Raw genomic sequence first — 19,691 nt, forward strand, 5'->3', positions numbered from 1 at the left:
TGGCTGTTGGCTGTTGGCTGTCTGCCTACCTTCCTGCTGGCATTGGCATGTTGCCTCCGCAGCCAGCTGACAGCCTACGGTCTTTGTCTGCCGTCTGTGTCTGCAACAACCAATTTTCAATTCTTCAACTCTGCCATGCCAACCGAAATAAAGCCACAAAGTTGGTTGGCGGGCACAATGAAAGGGGCAAAAACAGAAATAAATGCATTTTCAATTGCCTCGGCGATGTGGTTGACATGCATGGGCGTCAGTGCAGCGCGCGCGCAGAATCGACAAAGAAACGTCCGTCAAACGTCCTCGCAGGCGCAAAAAGGCAAAAAGACCAGCGTGACAGTCATTCCACAATTGCGCAGGAGCGGCAAGACGTGTGTGTCTGTTACACATACTCATACTTCAAATTGGAGATTTTACATTTACATATAATATACTTATACATAATTTTTTATTTCTTTGGCTACGCGCTGTTGCCCTACCACAACCACTGAGGTAGGTGGTGTTCTACATACTCACGAGAGTGCCTACACATCCGTATCGTGTGTACGAAGTTATTTCCTGTACGCAGCGACGTCGCAACTCTGCATTTCGAATCACCCAGTTGAGATGAGCCAAAGAAAGGTCTGAAGGCGTTTGGTGCTTTGTTAGAGCTTTCGCGGTTTCGGTGAATCACCCACAGCAAATGCAAATTTTTATTGCTAAATTGTCATTCGTACTCGCGGGCGTTTTAAATGGCTTGGAGAAGTACGAGTATAATGTGACTGCAGACTGGATTGACTCGGATGTGTGCGTTTGTGTGGGCTGAAATTAGGAATATTCGAGAGCCAAAGGAACTTGGATGGGCGCTTTGCTTTTTGTAGTAGTGACATTGAGGTTTTATATTGTGATTATTATGTTAAGTGTATGGAGGGAGTCACTTTTAAATAAGCTAGGGTTTGGAGCCCAGCTTGTACTGTGGTTGTCTTTTTCGGTGATTTCTTTAAAGATTTTGTTGATTTCTGTTTGTCAGTGAAAAAGTAGGTTTGGAGCCCAACAAGCTCAATACTTTGGTATTTTATTTTAAAGTATTTTAAAGAATCCATTTTATATGATTCATACTTTGTAGTGTCTTTCGCGATGTTTCTTCTTCATTAAGCGAATGTGGCTTGGGTTTTCATAGAAAAATAATTTTGGTTATCCGAGAACTACGTTGCTACTTTCATTTCGTTTGTTATCGAGTGGCTATGTAGATTTTTTAAGGACCCCTTGCTCAAACATTAGATTTAAGAACGAAACCTCTTTTGTGTGCTTGTATGTGTATCTATACTCGTATGTATGTTTAAGCATGTCTTTGCTCATAGTTTCAAACAATACTTTGTAAGCTTAGTACTAAGATCCAATTGTAAAGTAAACGTTGTAAACAAAATGAATGTACAACTCATATATGTAATTGAGTAAGCTAACATATCAAGATTGTTTATTTGAGCGCGTGTGGGACGCACGCACGCCTCCGTAAGGTAAATTGTAACTTCAAAGTAGGCGAGAGTTTGAAGACATACAAATATACATACACACAAACATATATATACTACAGTGATCTTCAAGCAAATAGTCAAATCTCTAATTGAGCAAAATTAGGGAAGGTCCACCGAAAGTAGTACCGAAGTACGCTACCAAAGTACAGCTATAACTTCACGAATCTCTTTATTTTTTTACCAAAGCTCGCATGCGTCTGTGTATGTTTGTATGTGAAGGCTTTCTGTTGACTGCCTATAAATGTGGCAACAGTTTCGTTAGCAGCAGTTCCATGGTGCTGCATGCCATGCTTCGAGCAAAAAACAAGCATACGTATGAAACTCCGAGGCTCCGCAATGGCAAAACAGATGGCATCGTTGCGATATGATAATGATGCCGCCGACGCCACGATCGGCGCGCCAAATGCTGCACAAAACCTTAATTTGCGTAGTTTCACTGCAAAAAGCAACAACAAAAACCATTTCGAGTGTAGAAATATATATGTATTAGCTTTGTCGATTTGGCGGCTTACTCGCTTTAACGGGTTTTTGTTGACTTATATGTGGATGCATATTTGCTGCAAAATATTTCGATAAATTTGGTTGTAAACGCAATAGAAGCACAAAATAGTGTCAAACTGCTCAAATAGCGGTTAAAATGTAATTATTTTGGCGAGCTGTGCATCTTAAGCCTCAGGCGGGCTACAACTTGAGCTGTAAGTCTCTCGGCGATTGGCGTGGAAGTTGGCGAAAGCATATACATATATACATATGTATATATATAAACTGAGTGGCAGTGTGACTGCGTGAAATAAAAGTTGAAAGTAGTTGAAATAAAAGTTGAAAGTAGTTGTAAACGCGATAGAAGCACAAAATAGTGTCAAACTGCTCAAATAGCGGTTAAAATGTAATTATTTTGGCGAGCTGTGCATCTTAAGCCTCAGGCGGGCTACAACTTGAACTGTAAGTCTCTCGGCGATTGGCGTGGAAGTTGGCGAAAGCATGCCATGCAGAGTATTTGAAGAGTGTGGAGGTGGTAGTGTGTTGCAATAAGCGTCTTTATTACAAAATCTAGCATTTACAATGAAAATTAAATTTTTAAATAACTTTAATTTTAAATTAAATGCAAAATTTTCCTATTATTTAATAATATGTATGTAATGATTTTAAGATTATTTAATTTTTTTATAAATAATATTTATGATTATGAAAATTAATATTATTTTTTTTATTTTAAATAATATATTACCAAGACTTGAAAAAAATAAAAAAAAAATAAAATTTATTTATTAAATTTAATTTGATGAAGACGTATACTTTGCAACATTTTATAACGTATCACTGCTGTAAAAAAAAAATATAAAACGTTGTAATAAATCCATTCTAAAACACACAGAGTTCTGCTCTAGAAGTCACAAATAATTGCCCGGTTTCATGCCTTTCATACTTTTTGTTCGCGAGTAGATATTTATTGCACTCGTGTTAAAAGCTTTGTAATGCATATGCATGACTCCGGGCATTTCCGTTGCACAAGTGCACTTCCGTTTCATATGCAATTCAACACTTTTGTGCCGCAATGACAACATGTAACATAACAATTTTGATGCTACCGTTTAGCGTTTGTTGTTGTTGCTGCAATATTTTGTATTGTGTACAAATAAAGAGCGCCATAAATTAGAGCGTAACCAGCCGAAATGGTAGCGAGTAGACGGTTCCGACACAGTGCATCCACATAGCGCACACACAACTGTACATATGTAGCTACCAATAAACACACATGTTAATATACAAATGTATATTTTACCATAAATAATCACATCTGCCCATATATGCGAGTAAGTGTGACAAAAGTCTACGAAGTACTTGTGTTAGGAAGCCTCCAAGAGCAACTAAAGTGTGTATGCAGCGGCCGGATGTGTAAAACAATTTTAATATTTTACTCAAAATTACCAAAATTTGTTTGCGGTAATAGTCTGACACTTCCTCAAGCAGTTAATGCGCACAACAATAACAAAACACACACACTTACAAATATATGGATGATTCCTGCCTACTGCATTAGCGCAACGTGCATTAACACCTTGGATCTCTAGTTTTATTGCGCATAAAATATTTCGTATTCGTATTGAAATTCCTATCAGCTCAACCCAACACCCAACCGTCCATCCGGCGCATCGACCCATTGACTGACGACGACTATCGATGATTGTCACGGTGCTTGCATACACACACACACACAAACTCTCAAGTCCCTTCTGCCACCTGTTTCGTTTTGCTTGATGGTTTGGTTTTATTGTTGTTATTATTTTTGTGTGTTTTCAACAAGAGTTTTTGAAACGTTTGAGTGCGTTTAATTTCCGGTTGCAGCGCCACGCTTTGTTTGTACCAACAATGTTCTTGTCATTTGCTGTAGTTTTGACTCTATGAATGTCTGTATAATTCTATATATACAAATGTAAATACTAACAACTGTTGTATTTTATTTTTTTTTTCAAAGTAGCGAGTATTGTTTATTCATTTGCATTTGCCTGTTCTGTTTGTGGTTTATTGTTATAGCCAAGTGAATTATGTATAGGTAGAAGTTTCAACCGCATAATCGACACCAGAGCACACTATGCCACAAACGTCCCTGTAGGAATATTTTCAAGTCGAATATATGTGACTTAAATTCTAATGTATTCAATACCTTTCAAACCGATATTTTTTCAAAGATCTGTAGCAAGTCGGTCAGGATTATTTTTAAGCTAGTAGAGATCCAAATTGCTGTAAGTGAATTTTTCAAAACAACGATCATCGCGCTACCTAGTGCTCAATATTTTTTTATACTCTCGCAACAAAAGTTGCTCAAAGAGTATTATAGTTTTGCTCACATAACGGTTGTTTGTAAGTGATAAAACTAAACGAGTTACATATAGGGTTATATATATCAAAATGATCAGGGTGACGAGTCTGTCCGTCCGTCCGTGCAACGGATAACTTGAATGGCTATCACTGTTGAGCTATGCGGTCAAAATTACACAAAATGTGCCCAAATAAAAAATAAATTTAGGAAATTATTTTGACTACAAAGATCCCTTTAGCGTGTTCATCTCTGGTACTCAAATAAGATCAGAATCTACATACATCTAATCTCTAACAAAGTTGGTTTCTTATTTTCTAATCCAATGCTTTTCGTAATACCAAAACTATTAAGAGCTCTAATATACCGTTAGAACAGTTTAGTAACAGCTGTAGTCGCAACAAATGCTCAGCAATAAAGAATAAACAGACATTTCTCAGTTTCCACACAATTCATACCATCTGAGCGACATAAAGTTGCCTCACCTTAATCACCAATTTCAGAGACAGAAGACATAAAAAGCGCAGATCTCACAATTAATTGATTATTCCTTCGAGTTGCAAAAAATCAACAGCCGCGCATAATTGAAAGCAACTTTTTTCCTCCGCATAATAAATATTTCGACTTAATGCTTCTTAAAATTTGAACGCGAGAAGCATTTTACGAGTGAGTATCAGCCGACGAATAGTCCATATTTGGGCCGGCTATGTGCGAGTATTTGCGGTTGCACTTAACTAACGGTGACACCGCCACGAATGCGCGCGACATTAAAAGTCGCCACGCAAGCGCCACTATTTGCCAACAACCATAATAAAGGGTGATTTTTTAAGAGCTTGATAACTTTTTTTAAAAAAAAAACGCATAAAATTTGCAAAATCTCATCGGTTCTTTATTTGAAACGTTAGATTGGTTCATGACATTTACTTTTTGAAGATAATTTCATTTAAATGTTGACCGCGGCTGCGTCTTAGGTGGTCCATTCGGAAAGTCCAATTTTGGGCAACTTTTTCGAGCATTTCGGCCGGAATAGCCCGAATTTCTTCGGAAATGTTGTCTTCCAAAGCTGGAATAGTTGCTGGCTTATTTCTGTAGACTTTAGACTTGACGTAGCCCCACAAAAAATAGTCTAAAGGCGTTAAATCGCATGATCTTGGTGGCCAACTTACGGGTCCATTTCTTGAGATGAATTGTTCTCCGAAGTTTTCCCTCAAAATGGCCATAGAATCGCGAGCTGTGTGGCATGTAGCGCCATCTTGTTGAAACCACATGTCAACCAAGTTCAGTTCTTCCATTTTTGGCAACAAAAAGTTTGTTAGCATCGAACGATAGCGATCGCCATTCACCGTAACGTTGCGTCCAACAGCATCTTTGAAAAAATACGGTCCAATGATTCCACCAGCGTACAAACCACACCAAACAGTGCATTTTTCGGGATGCATGGGCAGTTCTTGAACGGCTTCTGGTTGCTCTTCACCCCAAATGCGGCAATTTTGCTTATTTACGTAGCCATTCAACCAGAAATGAGCCTCATCGCTGAACAAAATTTGTCGATAAAAAAGCGGATTTTCTGCCAACTTTTCTAGGGCCCATTCACTGAAAATTCGACGTTGTGGCAGATCGTTCGGCTTCAGTTCTTGCACGAGCTGTATTTTATACGGTTTTACACCAAGATCTTTGCGTAAAATCTTCCATGTGGTCGAATAACACAAACCCAATTGCTGCGAACGGCGACGAATCGACATTTCACGGTCTTCAGCCACACTCTCAGAAACAGACGCAATATTCTCTTCTGTACGCACTGTACGCATTCGTGTGGTTGGTTTAATGTCCAATAAAGTAAACTGAGTGCGAAACTTGGTCACAATCGCATTAATTGTTTGCTCACTTGGTCGATTATGTAGACCATAAATCGGACGTAAAGCGCGAAACACATTTCGAACCGAACACTGATTTTGGTAATAAAATTCAATGATTTGCAAGCGTTGCTCGTTAGTAAGTCTATTCATGATGAAATGTCAAAGCATACTGAGCATCTTTCTCTTTGACACCATGTCTGAAATCCCACGTGATCTGTCAAATACTAATGCATGAAAATCCTAACCTCAAAAAAATCACCCGATAGCAACAACAACTGTTGCGATTGTCGTTTTTCCCAAAAATGGTGAAAATCTCTAAAACTCAATGCGCATTTTTCGAATTCACGCGTTGTCGTGAAAATCACTTGAGCGCTTGCGCTTGTGTGTGAAACGTTTCAATCCGCGTCAATTGCACATGGCGTTGCTTGTCCGTTGAGCTTAACAAATTAGCTGGGGAAAATGTCATGTACCAAAATGTTTCAAGAAATTCCAAAAAGCAACAAAAACACTTATATAACTTTTCCCACGACTATCTATCCGTTCGGCTAGACATTTATATACATTAAAGGAGCCAAAAAGGCTGGAGAGAAATTATTATGTCTTGCTTCAATTTCTATACCAATAAAGCACCGCAAGCGTTTGAAAGAAAAGTAAAATCACCTGAAACTCGACCAACCGTTTCTAACTCACTGAATTGGAAAATCCACAAATGTTTAAAAAAAAATCTACACAGCGGCGAAAGGAAAGCGCAGATTTTCATTTTACACGCGTTAATGAAGCCGCTCATAATTGTGCACATGTCGATAACATCGGCTGGATAGTAAAAGTTCACTTTGCTTTTATGCTCCTAATTCAATGAAAATTTACCAACAAACCATGGGTAGTATGGCCATTCACTGACGTAGTGGAAAATTGGGCACATGTAAGAGAAAAAAAGGGAAATATAAAAAAACAACAACACCTAACAAAAGCATGCAACAACAACAATCGGGTGACTCGCGAACGACAGCTGGCGTCATTGCTGTGGTCTCGCTTAATTTTCACTCCGCACATTATTTGCACTGTCTACGCTACAAAAGCAACAACAGCAGCAAGGGGCAGAAGAAGTCAAATCTTTCTTTTGAATAAATACATAAAATCAGCGCAAATATTGTGAGCATACTACTATAAAGAAGCAAAACAATAACAAGCCAAGTCTTTTTTCTTCGCCAGCTTTCATTCACCGATTACAATGCGAGTGCACGCAGCGTTTAAGGCGGAAGAAGTGAGGACTTGCTGCGTCTGTGTGTGAGCACAACAATGGCCTAACTTGCAAGAAACGCGAGTACTCACGTTGCGAAAGTTAAATGTACTCCACATGGGTCGGACAGTAGTCCAAGAGTGAACACAATTGATTAGTCCATAAAGTCCAACTCTATATAACATCAGGGTAGTCTCGATTACTTTCTTGATTATTAATTACTTCTTGAGGTATTTGTCAAAGATATTTCGACCTATGGTCCCACAATTAATTGGAAATGTCACTCGAATTAATTAACATTGTTATTCCAAATAAATAATTGATTGATTTTTCGTTAAATTTTGTTTGCCTAATTTATTAGGAAGTCCTACCATGTCAGTCTGTAAAACATCGCGTAGTGATTACGATCATCAAAACACGATCAATGGTCGTATGACAGTGAGCTAGTTCAGAGACATGATTTGGTCCACTATTCCACTACGGAAGAGCGTTTTATGGAGTACTCCATTATGGTACAAATGGAACGTATAGTCGAACCATTCTGCAGAGTTTGCAACGACCATGGCGTACGATCATTAATACACTCTTTAACATTTTCATTCATACTTTGCTTTTGTTTTCGCAGTTGCTTTAGAATTTAATTTGCGGCTCTCCAGTCGGTCGGTCTACCTTTGGTCCTCCATGCCCTTACCAAAGGCAACTCGTGAAGTAATAATTGAATTTTAAGTGTTTTGTCATTTGAGTGAGGTGAAAGGGATTTTTTTTGTTGTGTTGTGAAGGAGGCAGATATATGTACCTACATGTATATATGTATGCATTGAATCGTATGCAAACTGCTGAGAGCGTTGTTGCAGAAGACTCGAGGATCGGAATATTTAAATGAAATGCAAGCATTGTATTTATTGTAAGCCTTTGTTTCGTTAAGACGGAAGTGAATACATACATACATATGTTTTTGGCATATTATTTTGAAAAGGAAGGTTTGAGAACGGTGGACAGAAAGAAATATTAAATAAATAAGGGACAACAACAACAAATTTCCATTAGTGGTTGGTCTATGGATTCCATTCCATTGGGTATTTAAAACAGTTTTCGTATTTAATGAAATCAGATTCTAGATTCAGAGTTGAGATTTCGAATTCGAAAATTTTTTGTGGAAGAAGAAGAAGTTCGGTGAAATATCAGATTTGTTAAAGGATCTCCTCTTGAAATGGAATAATACCATTAACTCTTTTAGTCTATGTTAAACGCCATAGCCTCAAAAGAAATGATCGCACTATATAAATGAACAATGGTTAGTCGTAAAAGGAAAGTCGGGGAAGTGAAAACAAGTTGTTTGAGTAATATTATATATCATGCGATAAAAATTGTAAAATCTTTAGTATTTACGACTTTAAAATAAATTTTCATCTTCTAATGAAGTTAAAGCAACGAATTTCGTAGTTAATGCAAAGCAATAACACAATTAAGAATGCAGATTAACGACAAAATAAAATAAATACACAATTTGCCCTCGCCCACACATTTCCGATACGCATACCAGCCGCTACGGGCTGTTAAAGGCAAACACCTTAAAGCTATTGCCGCAATCTTAATACATTCAATCGCGCGTGTGTGTGAGTGTCTCTTGACAGTTGTAAAATATATTTTGGTGGAGGCGTGCGCCTTCAGCTGGTTAACCAGTTTTAGAGCATTTAATTCGATTTTCTTTAAAATTACAATATAAAGAGCCTGACAATCGCTATAGCTGATTTTATTTCGAATGAAAATGATGTAAACTCCAGTAACATTTTGATGCAATGCTGTCTCGTGGCAAGCAACGTCGGCCATTTAACAGCAATTGAAATGATTGGTGAGCCAACGGTTCCGTACGCCACATCCTCATTAAAAGTGCAAGCATTAAGTGTGATTTGCATACGCGTCTCTCTCTGCTCTACTCTCGGAGTCATCAAATGATTTTTTGGTTTTCGTAATTTAAGACTCAAGTTCAAAACCCACACAGCGCTTGTGCAAGCGAGGCGCGGCAGCGGGTGCGGTGACGGTGACGGTGTCTATTAGAGTTGGCGTTCGGTTGGCGCAGTGCGTTGGTGTGATGGCGTTGTTAATTGGAGGATTTCGAAAGCGTTACTGATGTACTCCACCATTGTTGGCCAAGTTGATGATGTTGACGCCGTTGCCATTTGTATAAATATATATATATATATATATGTATATATGTATGTTTGTATTTTTATTTTAGCATCGACTGTTGCTGTTCGCGCTTTTGTTGTGCGCTTGTTGATGGCTGGCTCGTTGTAGGCGTTCGTCAGCCGCCAGTTTGGATATGACATGTTGTTGCCGTTGCCACATACGCGCATACAGGGTGTTTAGCAATCGATGGAAATTTAAATTTTTATTATTTTTTTATACACTTACACACTTTTCCGCGCGTGCCACAATTCAAAAGTCATTTCATTAAATTAGTCGCACACAAAGTTTTGAGTGCCAGCTATTAAGTGTCACCCACGGCGGCGCTGTGTGACTGGCAATTCCCGCATTTGAGGAAACCGCAAGCGCACACAATGACCACACTGTGGTGACAGCGCATGCGCACACTTGCCACACACGTGCCAAGCGCTATGAGTAGCAGCAGGCGTAAGTGAGTGGTCTACAGTCACCTCATGGCGCGCAAATGCAAATGAGCCGATTTATCAAGACAGTCCAAAAGGGAAAAGCGGTGGGGAGCCCGCATTAAAAGTCTCTACTTTCTTATAATCAGCGTGGAGTTTTTGGAACAATGTGATATGTTTGGTGAAGCTTTTCTGTATACTAATTCGAGGAAAAGAAGCTTCAAAATATATTGCAAGATGTTCTACAAATTTAAGTTCTGCGTCTGGCAGTCAAATAACTAAAACCTCTGACTAAGTTCAAAATATAAATAAAATACAAATATTTATATTCACAAGCTTGACTTCCACACTTATTACTCATTTCCTCTATTGAGATTTGATTTCGCTTGACTTAAATGTAGCTTTGCCTTTTACTAATTTGCACATTTGTCTAGATAGTTGCTCCCCATTAAAATGGTAGATAGTACATGCAATTTTTGTTTTTGTTTTTGTGTTTTCCACTTTGCCACCTTCATTTTCGCCATTGCGAAAGTGGCTAAGAACGCGTCAATTGTGAGTAAAAACTGTCTGAACTTGGTGTTTGTTGTTAGCTCCCAGGCGTAGGTTGAATAAACTCGGAACTCTGACTCAGATTGCTATTTTTGCGCCAAGCGAATGTCTACATATGTGTATCAGTGTGTGTGTTTGTCCGTCCGTCGCTATTGAATCGGCTAACTGCGAAGCTTGGACCATTTCGCCGCAGTTTGAACATTTAGTTCAAAATGTAAATTCATTGCAACACAAAAGACTTAGTCAGTGGCTATACATAAATATAAGAACAACAATAAATAAAGATAGTATGTACTTCTGTATGTGTGTGTCTGTCCATATTTATATTGAGGAATGACGCTCAAGTTCGCTGTTGTAGCATTTGCTGAGTTGCTGCAATTAGCTTAGCATTCGATCGGGCAAAAGAACAACAGCAACAACAACAACAAGCGATGTCTTACGCAGATTTTTATGGCGCACTACCATCGAAGTGTAGAATTAGAGCGCCACACACACACACACTCGCATGTTCATACGAATTGCTGCTGACGGCGTGTAATGGAAAAATGTGAAAGGTCATTATGAGGTGTGATGTTGTAGCTTGTAAACTCTCTTCCACCGCTACGGTTACTTTCTTCACGTTCTTCATTCTATTTTACGATGTTTGTTTTCACTCGAACGCCATGAATTACACCAAACACCAGCAAATGAAGCGCATTATGGACCACACAACTGCACGGCCTCACAGCCAGAGCCAGAGCCAAAGCCACCGGCGCAGCAAATGACAAATATTTAGCTTAATTCAGCCGAAAAAAACAGCGCTTCGCTTGTCAAGCTCCAAGTGGCGGTTATGTGCTGAACGAGCGGAGGCAAACCTGCTGCACAGCCACCGGCCGTCGCGCCAACACAACCGCCGCCATCGTCGTCAGCGCGACACAGCAATAAACCGAATTTGAGAAATAATTCGAAAAAATTAGTGTTTGCCGCATGTGGGCGTTCAGGTGGGTAGATGGTGAGCTCGTAAAGCGCTCGCTGCTGCCTCCACTACGTTTGGCTTGTTTTCTTTTTTCTTCATTTTTTCTTGCGCAAATACAAAGCGCTCGTCGCGCACAAAAGACTTAAGACACAAACGCAATCGCGCTAGCTGCTGGCTACTGGCCGCGAGTGCGCGGCTGAAGTGGAATTGAGGGATAAGTCCGCGGCGTGTTGTCATTTGACAGCAACAAAAAACAACAAATAAAAAATACGAAAATAATGGCTTTCAGTAGCCCATAAAAACTTGAGAATCCGAAAAACAAGCGAATACGAAGGCCAAAGCATAATGTGATAATATTGTTGCGCACCGCGCGTGTGTGTGTGTGTAAATGTATGTATGTACGATATATGTGAATATTGTTTGAACCAACAATTAGATGGCATCTGTTATTACTCTCAATGTATGTATTCCCCAACCCTATACAGCATTAAAGCTGCCAAATAATAATTAGAAAATATTGAAAAATCACTTTCCTGCTTTGTGCTTGTCTCGGAAATCTTCTGGGGAGCCAGTTAATTAATTGACTCCTCAGTGGTAATTAAGTCAAAACATTGTTCATAATCATTGTTCGATCATAATAATAACAAGAATTTGCCAATTGTGAGAGTTTTTATATTCTTTAAATACTAGAATTGTGAGAATATACTTTTCTATTCTCTATCAATTACCACTAGTTATTGAAACCAGCAACTGTGCAGTTGCGAAGTCTTTCTGGCCTGCGGTGGACCGACTGGTTCATCTAGCGATGAAATTACACAAGCGGTCAGATTAGATTAGGGAAAATGTCAGGAAGGCGTAAAGGAATAATCCAAGCATTTCCTCATTCAATGTCTAACATTCGCCAGACTAAGGTAAAGTCAGCGGACCTAGCGAATTGACTGGAATTGACACTAGCCGGCATAAGAACTACAATATGTAATAGAGTCCAAGCGCTTTGTCGACTCGTGAGAGTGTTTTCATCCGTTGAAGTATTTGGATGACGCAAAAGAAAGTTGAAACTATCTAAGTGAGATTCTTCGTTGTAGTCGTTCAGATCCATCCTTTGACCTAACCTAATTTATTCTACCACTTTTTTGTGAAACATATTGCTACATGATCCCTCTTTAGTTTCAAGCTATACAAATTCTCCCCAATAATGAAATGAAATTAAACTGAGAGCTCGTCTTAATGGTTAAGTCCTCTTCTTCAAACTAAATATAGCTGTAAGACTTAAATAATCTAGCTAAGCAATGCTTTACCTCTTCAAATTACAATTATTAAACGTAATTTCATTCAAGTATAGAATGAAACCATAAAAAGGCAGACGAGTCAATCAGTAACATCAATGTGGATCTTTGCTTCCTCGAGCTGAACCAAGCAATGGGCCGATTGGATATCAATACCTCTAACCTTGCCTCTCGGAATGTTCGAACTTAAAATACATATATCTGTTTTAGCGCACCAAAATACTGATTGAGACTCTCTTGAATCTCCAAGGCGTCCAATGAGCCAGCACTTGCGGTAAGACAACTTCTTGAGTACCCAACTACTACTTTCAACCAACGAATATATTTTTGGTCAAATAAATAAGAAAGATCTCAGCTTAAAGAAGAGAATCTGTTATAAATAGAGATGTGATTGCATTCTTTACTCATCATCGCTTTAAGCGATTGCCAACAAATCCATAAATCACGACAACATTTCATACCCGAATTGCAAGCACACATACCACATATATACATACAACTAGCTCTAGAAATTAATAAAAACGCTGCCAGCACTTACCTCAAAGGAGCCGTTGCTCGGATATCAGCCGCCATGCTTGCAGCTACCTTAGGCCGTCGGGGGTTTGCTGGGAGCTCGATAACTTGACTTGGCACTTCACTTTCTCAGCCGAGCGACGCGTTTTTACTTGTTTATGGCTCGGCTTATCTAAACGCACTGCAAACACTTTTTTGTGTGTGAAAGACAAACAAGAGTGAATTCGGAAAACTCTATGCACTGCTTGGGTGACACAGCGCAAACAACAACAGCAACAACGTAAAACTCGGAAGACCGCAAAGCAAATGTTAGTCACAGAACTATGAACTATCAAATGGACACAGGTTCAAAAGGTGTGTGTGTGCGTGTGTGTTTGTTTGTATTTATGGACGTGTTGTTTATTCACTTGAAGCGATTTGCCGAACGCGTGATAAGCATCTTATCTATACGGCTCAAATGCGCACGTTCAACGCTGTAACAACGAACACTTCCCTATTTGCACAGCGCTTGCGTAGTGTGCGTGCGTGTGTGTGTGAATGCACTTGCGTTTGTCGATTTGTCCTTTCACACGGCGTTGCGGTGCGGTGCGGAAGCGGCTTGGAGGGTTTCCAATTGCTCTCGCTTTTCAGCGAGCTCAGGTAAATGCGTTTTGGCTGAATGCTGAGTCGGTGAATGAATGCACGATTATGTCACGCTGTTTACCGAAAATGCTTTTACTGCTTTTGTTGTTATTGTGTGTGTGCTCCTTATGCGCTGCGTCTCTCGGTTTGTTTGATCGTTCAGGCAGAAGGCAGTGCTGCTGATTCATTCATCAAATGCGGCGGCACATTCAGCTGTGTGTGAGTGTGTGTGTGTTATTGGAACAATGGGCCGGAAACGGATGCCCGTCTACAATGCAACTGAATAAATAATTGATTTTTGCCTTATTTTTCCTCTGCCGTGTATCCTGTCGCGTCTTTTGCCTGTTTTCTTACAACTTTCTTTATTCTTGCTTTTAAGGCGTTTAAAAAGACTCAGGCGTTTTGTTTCAACACGCACGTAAACACAATTAATATCTAAGGTAGGCTTTTTAATTATTTTAAAGTTGATTTTTTATTTGAAATTGCACTTTGAGTTTAACAATTAACTAGTGACACTTCCAATACTCGAAGCATTTACTTTTCGTAAAAATTAACTCAAAACTTTGCTTTGCAGCCCACAAAAGACTTAAGCCACGAACTCGACGACTTTTGCAATAAAGAAACACCGTTAATTTAAGATTTTTCCTCAATCTTGCAACACAAAATGCATTTGTCACACCAGTGATTCAGCCAACAAGCTCACAAATGCTCACAATTTTATTTTTTCGAACACGGCCAACAACAACTTGCGGCTTTCCGTTTTCATTGACTCGACAGCGCGGAAACCAAAACTCAACTGAGCACACCGACAGCCAACATGTGGGCTTGAACTGCGCGGCGACGTCGTCGGTTGCGTCGGTTCGCCTACATGCACATCGTCAGCGACTGGCTGCTCGCCTTGCCTGGTGGTTGGTAGTTGGTTGCTTGCTTGTTGGCAGCGGCGGCTGACCGACTGTCGACAGCTGTTGTAGATTACAACAACCACTGCGCGGTTGGTTGACTGCACGATCAGTCTACATGTTAAGCCATTGTTGTTGCTTTTGTTGGCAAACGTAAACCTACGCGCGCCTCAATGAATTCATTCACAAAAACCGACGCACTCAACCGGTAAGCCCAGGCGTGCACACGGCGGCGTACAAATTGACTCACAACATGTTCGAGCGCTCGTTCGCTCGCTGGCTGGCTCTCACCTGGTCGGTGGTTGAAGTCGTCGCATGTGTAGGCAGTTGTTGGCTGAAAGCATCGGGTTAATGCACAAATTTATGAGCGAACAAGCTGGTAGTAATGAGCTAATGCCACCATTGTCTGTCATTTGTATATACATATGTATGCATGCATGTGTGTGCGTGTGAGTGTTTGTGTTTGTGTTTATAACTAAATTTGTAGTAATCTTGGCGATTATTGGCGTATTAAGCTTCGGCGGCGTATTGTGTTACAAAGTAGTCTTCGTTCATCCATTCTTAATAGAGGCGCTAATGTGTTGCCCATTCAAGTGGGTGAGGTGAGATCGCGCCTTTATTTGCATTCATTTGCAATTATTGGCAGTTCACAGATTATTCATTGACTAAATGTGCTAATTTATCGCTGAATGTTTGACGACGGGCGAAGATTCTCATTCTTATTCAAATAAATGTAGATTTGCTTCTTTGGATACACCTAGGGCTTTAATCCCGTGCTGGACTCTGTATTGAGTTAATTGAGCGACTGTGAATTTGTGAATGTCGCACATCGACGCAAGAACTTCTACGTGCTACTTGAGGTGTGTGTGCGCATGCGCCACCCTTTGTTCGCAAATTTTTGCGGTTGCTGCGGTTTCCTTGAGCCCCCAACCATGCTAAGGCGGTGTGGCCGTTTAAAATGCATCTTAAATTTCAGCTGAGCTACGGTACAGTGGCAGGCAAAAATTTTGCAGTTTTCCACAATTAAGGGATTTAGAGAAACCTCTTGAGGAGGTTAGAAGTAGGTTATGTTCTTATAACTAACAACGGCATAAAGTTAGTCCTATTAGTAATTCACGAGGAGTTTTGTAACATTCCAATGTTATCGACATTTAGTTCAAACCTATTAGCCATATCCAATGCTAACTGAGATGATCGCTTGTCATATAAGACACATAGATTTCAGTTTTCAAATGGCATGCTAAGCCTTCTCGCTAGTGATGTTGATCCCATCTGTTCGAAAAATCCGATCATGGAATGCGTCGTTCTGTGGTTTCATCCAACGAAATGGGTAGTGAGAATTCTTGGTTAAAGTCAGCCCACTTCATCGGGTCCAACGAAGCTTAATCAGTGTAATAGATTTCTAAGTTTGGGAGTCGATTTTTTTTAAACTTTCGAAAAATTTTGAAGCGAAGATAAACATATATGAAACTATAGTTGGTGATCTAACATTTCAAAAACTGAAGAGTTCGGAACATGGAAAAGATGTTCAAAAATTAGTAGAGTTTTTAGATAATATAAGTTATGTGTCGTGATATGATGAAGTTTCTCAACTCAAACCATCGATTTTTTTTGGAATTCGAGTGCTAAGAGCTAGATATGTATGAAGAGTGGCTTATGCACTTGTGACAGAAATTGGTTGAAGTTCAGCTATTAAGCTGTATCGTTGCAAAAGAAAAGAAAGACATTTCGAGCCTTTAATATGCAACTTATCTAAGTAGGTTTCTACTTTTCACGGCTTTAAACTTTTATTGCTTGCTGTGAAAAGCTATATATAGTTGAAAGAAGCCGACTCAGTGGCTCGTCTCAATGAAGTTGTGTTATGTGTGCCTCCACATGCGCAAATGTACCGTGTTTAAACAAGTGCATGCGCGTCAAAGCTACATAGTCGTATGTAGAAGCTGTCTCGCCATCGCATCACTGTAGCATGCCCGACTTTGTGCGTTATCGCCTTGTGGACAATACAAACTTATGACGAACGAAACAAACGCAAACGTAAACTTTCGTAATAGACAACAACAACAACAACAAAACAATATATATGGTAACCACAAATTCTAAACCAAGCATCGGCACAACTACTGTTGTAAGTGTTCGCATGTATGTACATATGTCGGCAAAGTGGCATAGAGAGCAGCATATTGTGTTAAGTGGCGAACAGTCAAGGTGACAAGAACGAGGATTGAAAGACAAGCCACTGCAGTAATCAGTTGGTTAAATAGCGAAAAATGTAGGATGAACAAGTAGCACATTTGGCAAACTCCTACTGTATTTGAACAACAACAACAACAAAAGAAATTTGAAGACACACTCAATTGAAGCCTTGAAGTGGCATCTTGATTCTTCTTAATTTTGCAAATAATTTTCGCACTCAACCCGTCATGTGCTACAATCACTCCATATATGACGCCTTTGACCGACAAAGCGTATATGGCCTTATATGTACGCACGACGAACGGATCGGCGAACGGTAGTATGTAGTCCGCAAAACCCATTTCTCCCGTCGCTATGCAACAACAACAATAAAGCAGCTCGACTGCCTACATACATCGTTAGCGCTATCTAATAGAACAAATAAAAAGTGGGCTTCACACACGCTTCGAGGCAGTGTATGTGTGCAGCAGACACAAATGGGCAGATGTTTCAAGCTTGTTTATTTGACTTTCCCATTCTTAACGCAATACTCATCTTTGCCGCTTCTCACCTTCCTTTGTAGGCGTGCAATAAATACAATTTGCCAGCGCTTGTGAACGTTAACGAGTTGACAAATATTGGCGATAGAGCGTTCACAGTAGACGCTGCAAATAATTTTTCATTGAAGAAACAAAGTTTTCGGTTTAATTCCAACTAGCCATTATTTTTATTTCGCATTTTCTTAAGATTCTTCAGCATACTATGCATTAGTATTGGCGCCCGAAGAACCAGGCTCAATTACTTCCTCCTTAATGGGTTCGGCCGGTATCAAAGACGGCGGTATGTTTAGAGTCTGCAAGTGGAAGAAATTTTATTAAAATATTTTCGATTGGATAAAAGTAGCCAGATAGCTAACCTTTCCCGGGCATGCTGCTTCATACTGATGCTTTAAACTTTCCATTTCGTAAACACAAGTGGACAAAGCAGTCCTCAATTCACACAACAGTACCATGTCGGAACGCAGTTCATTGAATGCATTACATATTTCTTCAGTTGGCGGCGGTGAGGGATCTATAAATAAAAAATATTTTATAATTACAACAAATTAAATAAATCTAGCAAACAAATCACTCACCAACTTTGAATTCTTGTATGGCTTGTTCCAATGCCTTTACTTTACGCTGACCGATATTTGCGGGGAGCTTCATTTTTTGCGAACGCAAAGAAACACCGGATCCCCGCAGATCTGAGAACTTTATGCCACTACCACCAATTTCTATAGCATTCACCACCGAATCGACCTTTGACGGACGCGGCTGATGGTGCAGTTTCTTCTTGACAAGTTTCTTTTCATATTTGCGTGCACTCTGCACATTGGTGGCGGCATCACTTTGCTGCAGTGGAGACAGATAAATAGATTTAGAATGTATTGCGCTGAAATTGTATATATTACAATATTCGTACCTGATCCGCTTGTGAGATGAGCTTTTGTAGATCTTGTGTTTTGCGTTCGCGCTCCTTCTTACGTGCTTCGATCTTCTTCAGTTCATTCAAAAGCATTTGCTCCTCTTCAACTTGTTGGGTTGTGCGCTCAAATAGCTTTTTCAGTTGGTCCTTGCGTTTCCTTTCATGTTCTGCATCGAAAGCATAAGCTTTTTTGTCACCACTCTGCCCCTTGGCTTTGGCTAGCAGAGCTACTACTTCATAATAGCGCTCTTTTAGATCTTCCACCGATTTAACTCCATGCTGTGCACGATCCCAACGATCCGCCATCACGATAAATCGCAGATCGAAACTAAATTTATATTTAATATAAATATGTATAGCAAAATAAAAGTAAAGTTTAATACTCACCGTTTGGCCAAATCGAACAAATGATCTGTTTGTGCTTTGTTCCACTTTTGTACGTTCGTGCGCAAGTGTGTGTTATACTCTGTCATGGTGTAGGTGGGTATTTGGAGCTGCTTATTGAACTTGGCGAAAGGGTAATCTTTTTGATCGTCAGTGGTACGACGCCAATGATGGAAAACAGCGTCGTCTGTGCGTGCTGGATTATTGAATGGGGCCCATTCCCACTTACGCACTTTTTTCATTCCCAAACGAGCTTTCGCTTGCTTATAACCGGCCCCAATGCCAAGTGCTACAAAAACATTTGTTGCTAAATTTGTTTTGAAAGTAAATCAATAAAAAGTGTACCTGTGTCTGTCGGTAACAGCGGTGGAGCATCTTTGTTGTCATTATACAGCAAAGCGAATACCTCGCGGTGCATACCCTCAGGGCGCTTGGAAACTCCTTTAGCCCTTCAGTCATTTGTGTTGAAAATCAAGTATTAAAACTTATTGCATTGTTTACAATGATAATATACTCACTTTTCGAAGTTGCGCCGCTTCTGCACCAAAAATGATTCACGGGTCACCTCAGGCGTATTGGCCCGCTCAATGTCTAAAATATCGCGTACATCAGCCATTCCTGACTTCTTTTTATTACTGCAGCTAATAGGAAATTGATATTCCACAAATAAGGAATAAATTCGCACAATTAAATAAATGTACACAAAATATTGTGGAATAAAATGCACAGTGAAGAAAATTGTTTATTTGGTAGAATGACAGTTGACCAGATGCATTTAGTGTCAAATTAAGGTGATGCCAGACTGTATGAACTT

The 19,691-nt window shown here is 39.7% G+C and overlaps 2 protein-coding genes across 2 annotated transcripts in view; both read right to left on the reverse strand.

Moving 5' to 3' along the window:
• Positions 1 to 14,760, reverse strand: part of Lrig3_1 (toll-like receptor 9) — a 30,168-nt gene extending 15,408 nt beyond the window's left edge. Inside the window, exon 1 of the mRNA XM_011198064.3 lies at positions 13,360 to 14,760. Coding sequence (XP_011196366.2) covers positions 13,360 to 13,394 — 35 coding nt within the window. The 5' untranslated portion in view covers positions 13,395 to 14,760. The remainder of the gene's footprint in view (positions 1 to 13,359) is intronic.
• Positions 14,761 to 17,530: 2,770 nt separating this feature from the next.
• LOC105221251 (DNA methyltransferase 1-associated protein 1) lies at positions 17,531 to 19,650 on the reverse strand. The gene is made up of 7 exons (XM_011198065.3): positions 19,396 to 19,650; positions 19,223 to 19,326; positions 18,881 to 19,166; positions 18,491 to 18,821; positions 18,162 to 18,420; positions 17,943 to 18,097; positions 17,531 to 17,879 (listed from the first exon to the last, which is right to left on the reverse strand). Exons 1-7 carry the CDS (start codon positions 19,491 to 19,493, stop codon positions 17,787 to 17,789), a joined length of 1,326 nt encoding a protein of 441 aa, XP_011196367.1. The 5' UTR covers positions 19,494 to 19,650; the 3' UTR covers positions 17,531 to 17,786.
• Positions 19,651 to 19,691: the final 41 nt, after the last annotated feature.

The sequence above is a fragment of the Zeugodacus cucurbitae genome, chromosome 6 (genome assembly GCF_028554725.1).
Source record: "Zeugodacus cucurbitae isolate PBARC_wt_2022May chromosome 6, idZeuCucr1.2, whole genome shotgun sequence".
Classification (NCBI taxonomy): Eukaryota; Metazoa; Arthropoda; class Insecta; order Diptera; family Tephritidae; genus Zeugodacus; species Zeugodacus cucurbitae.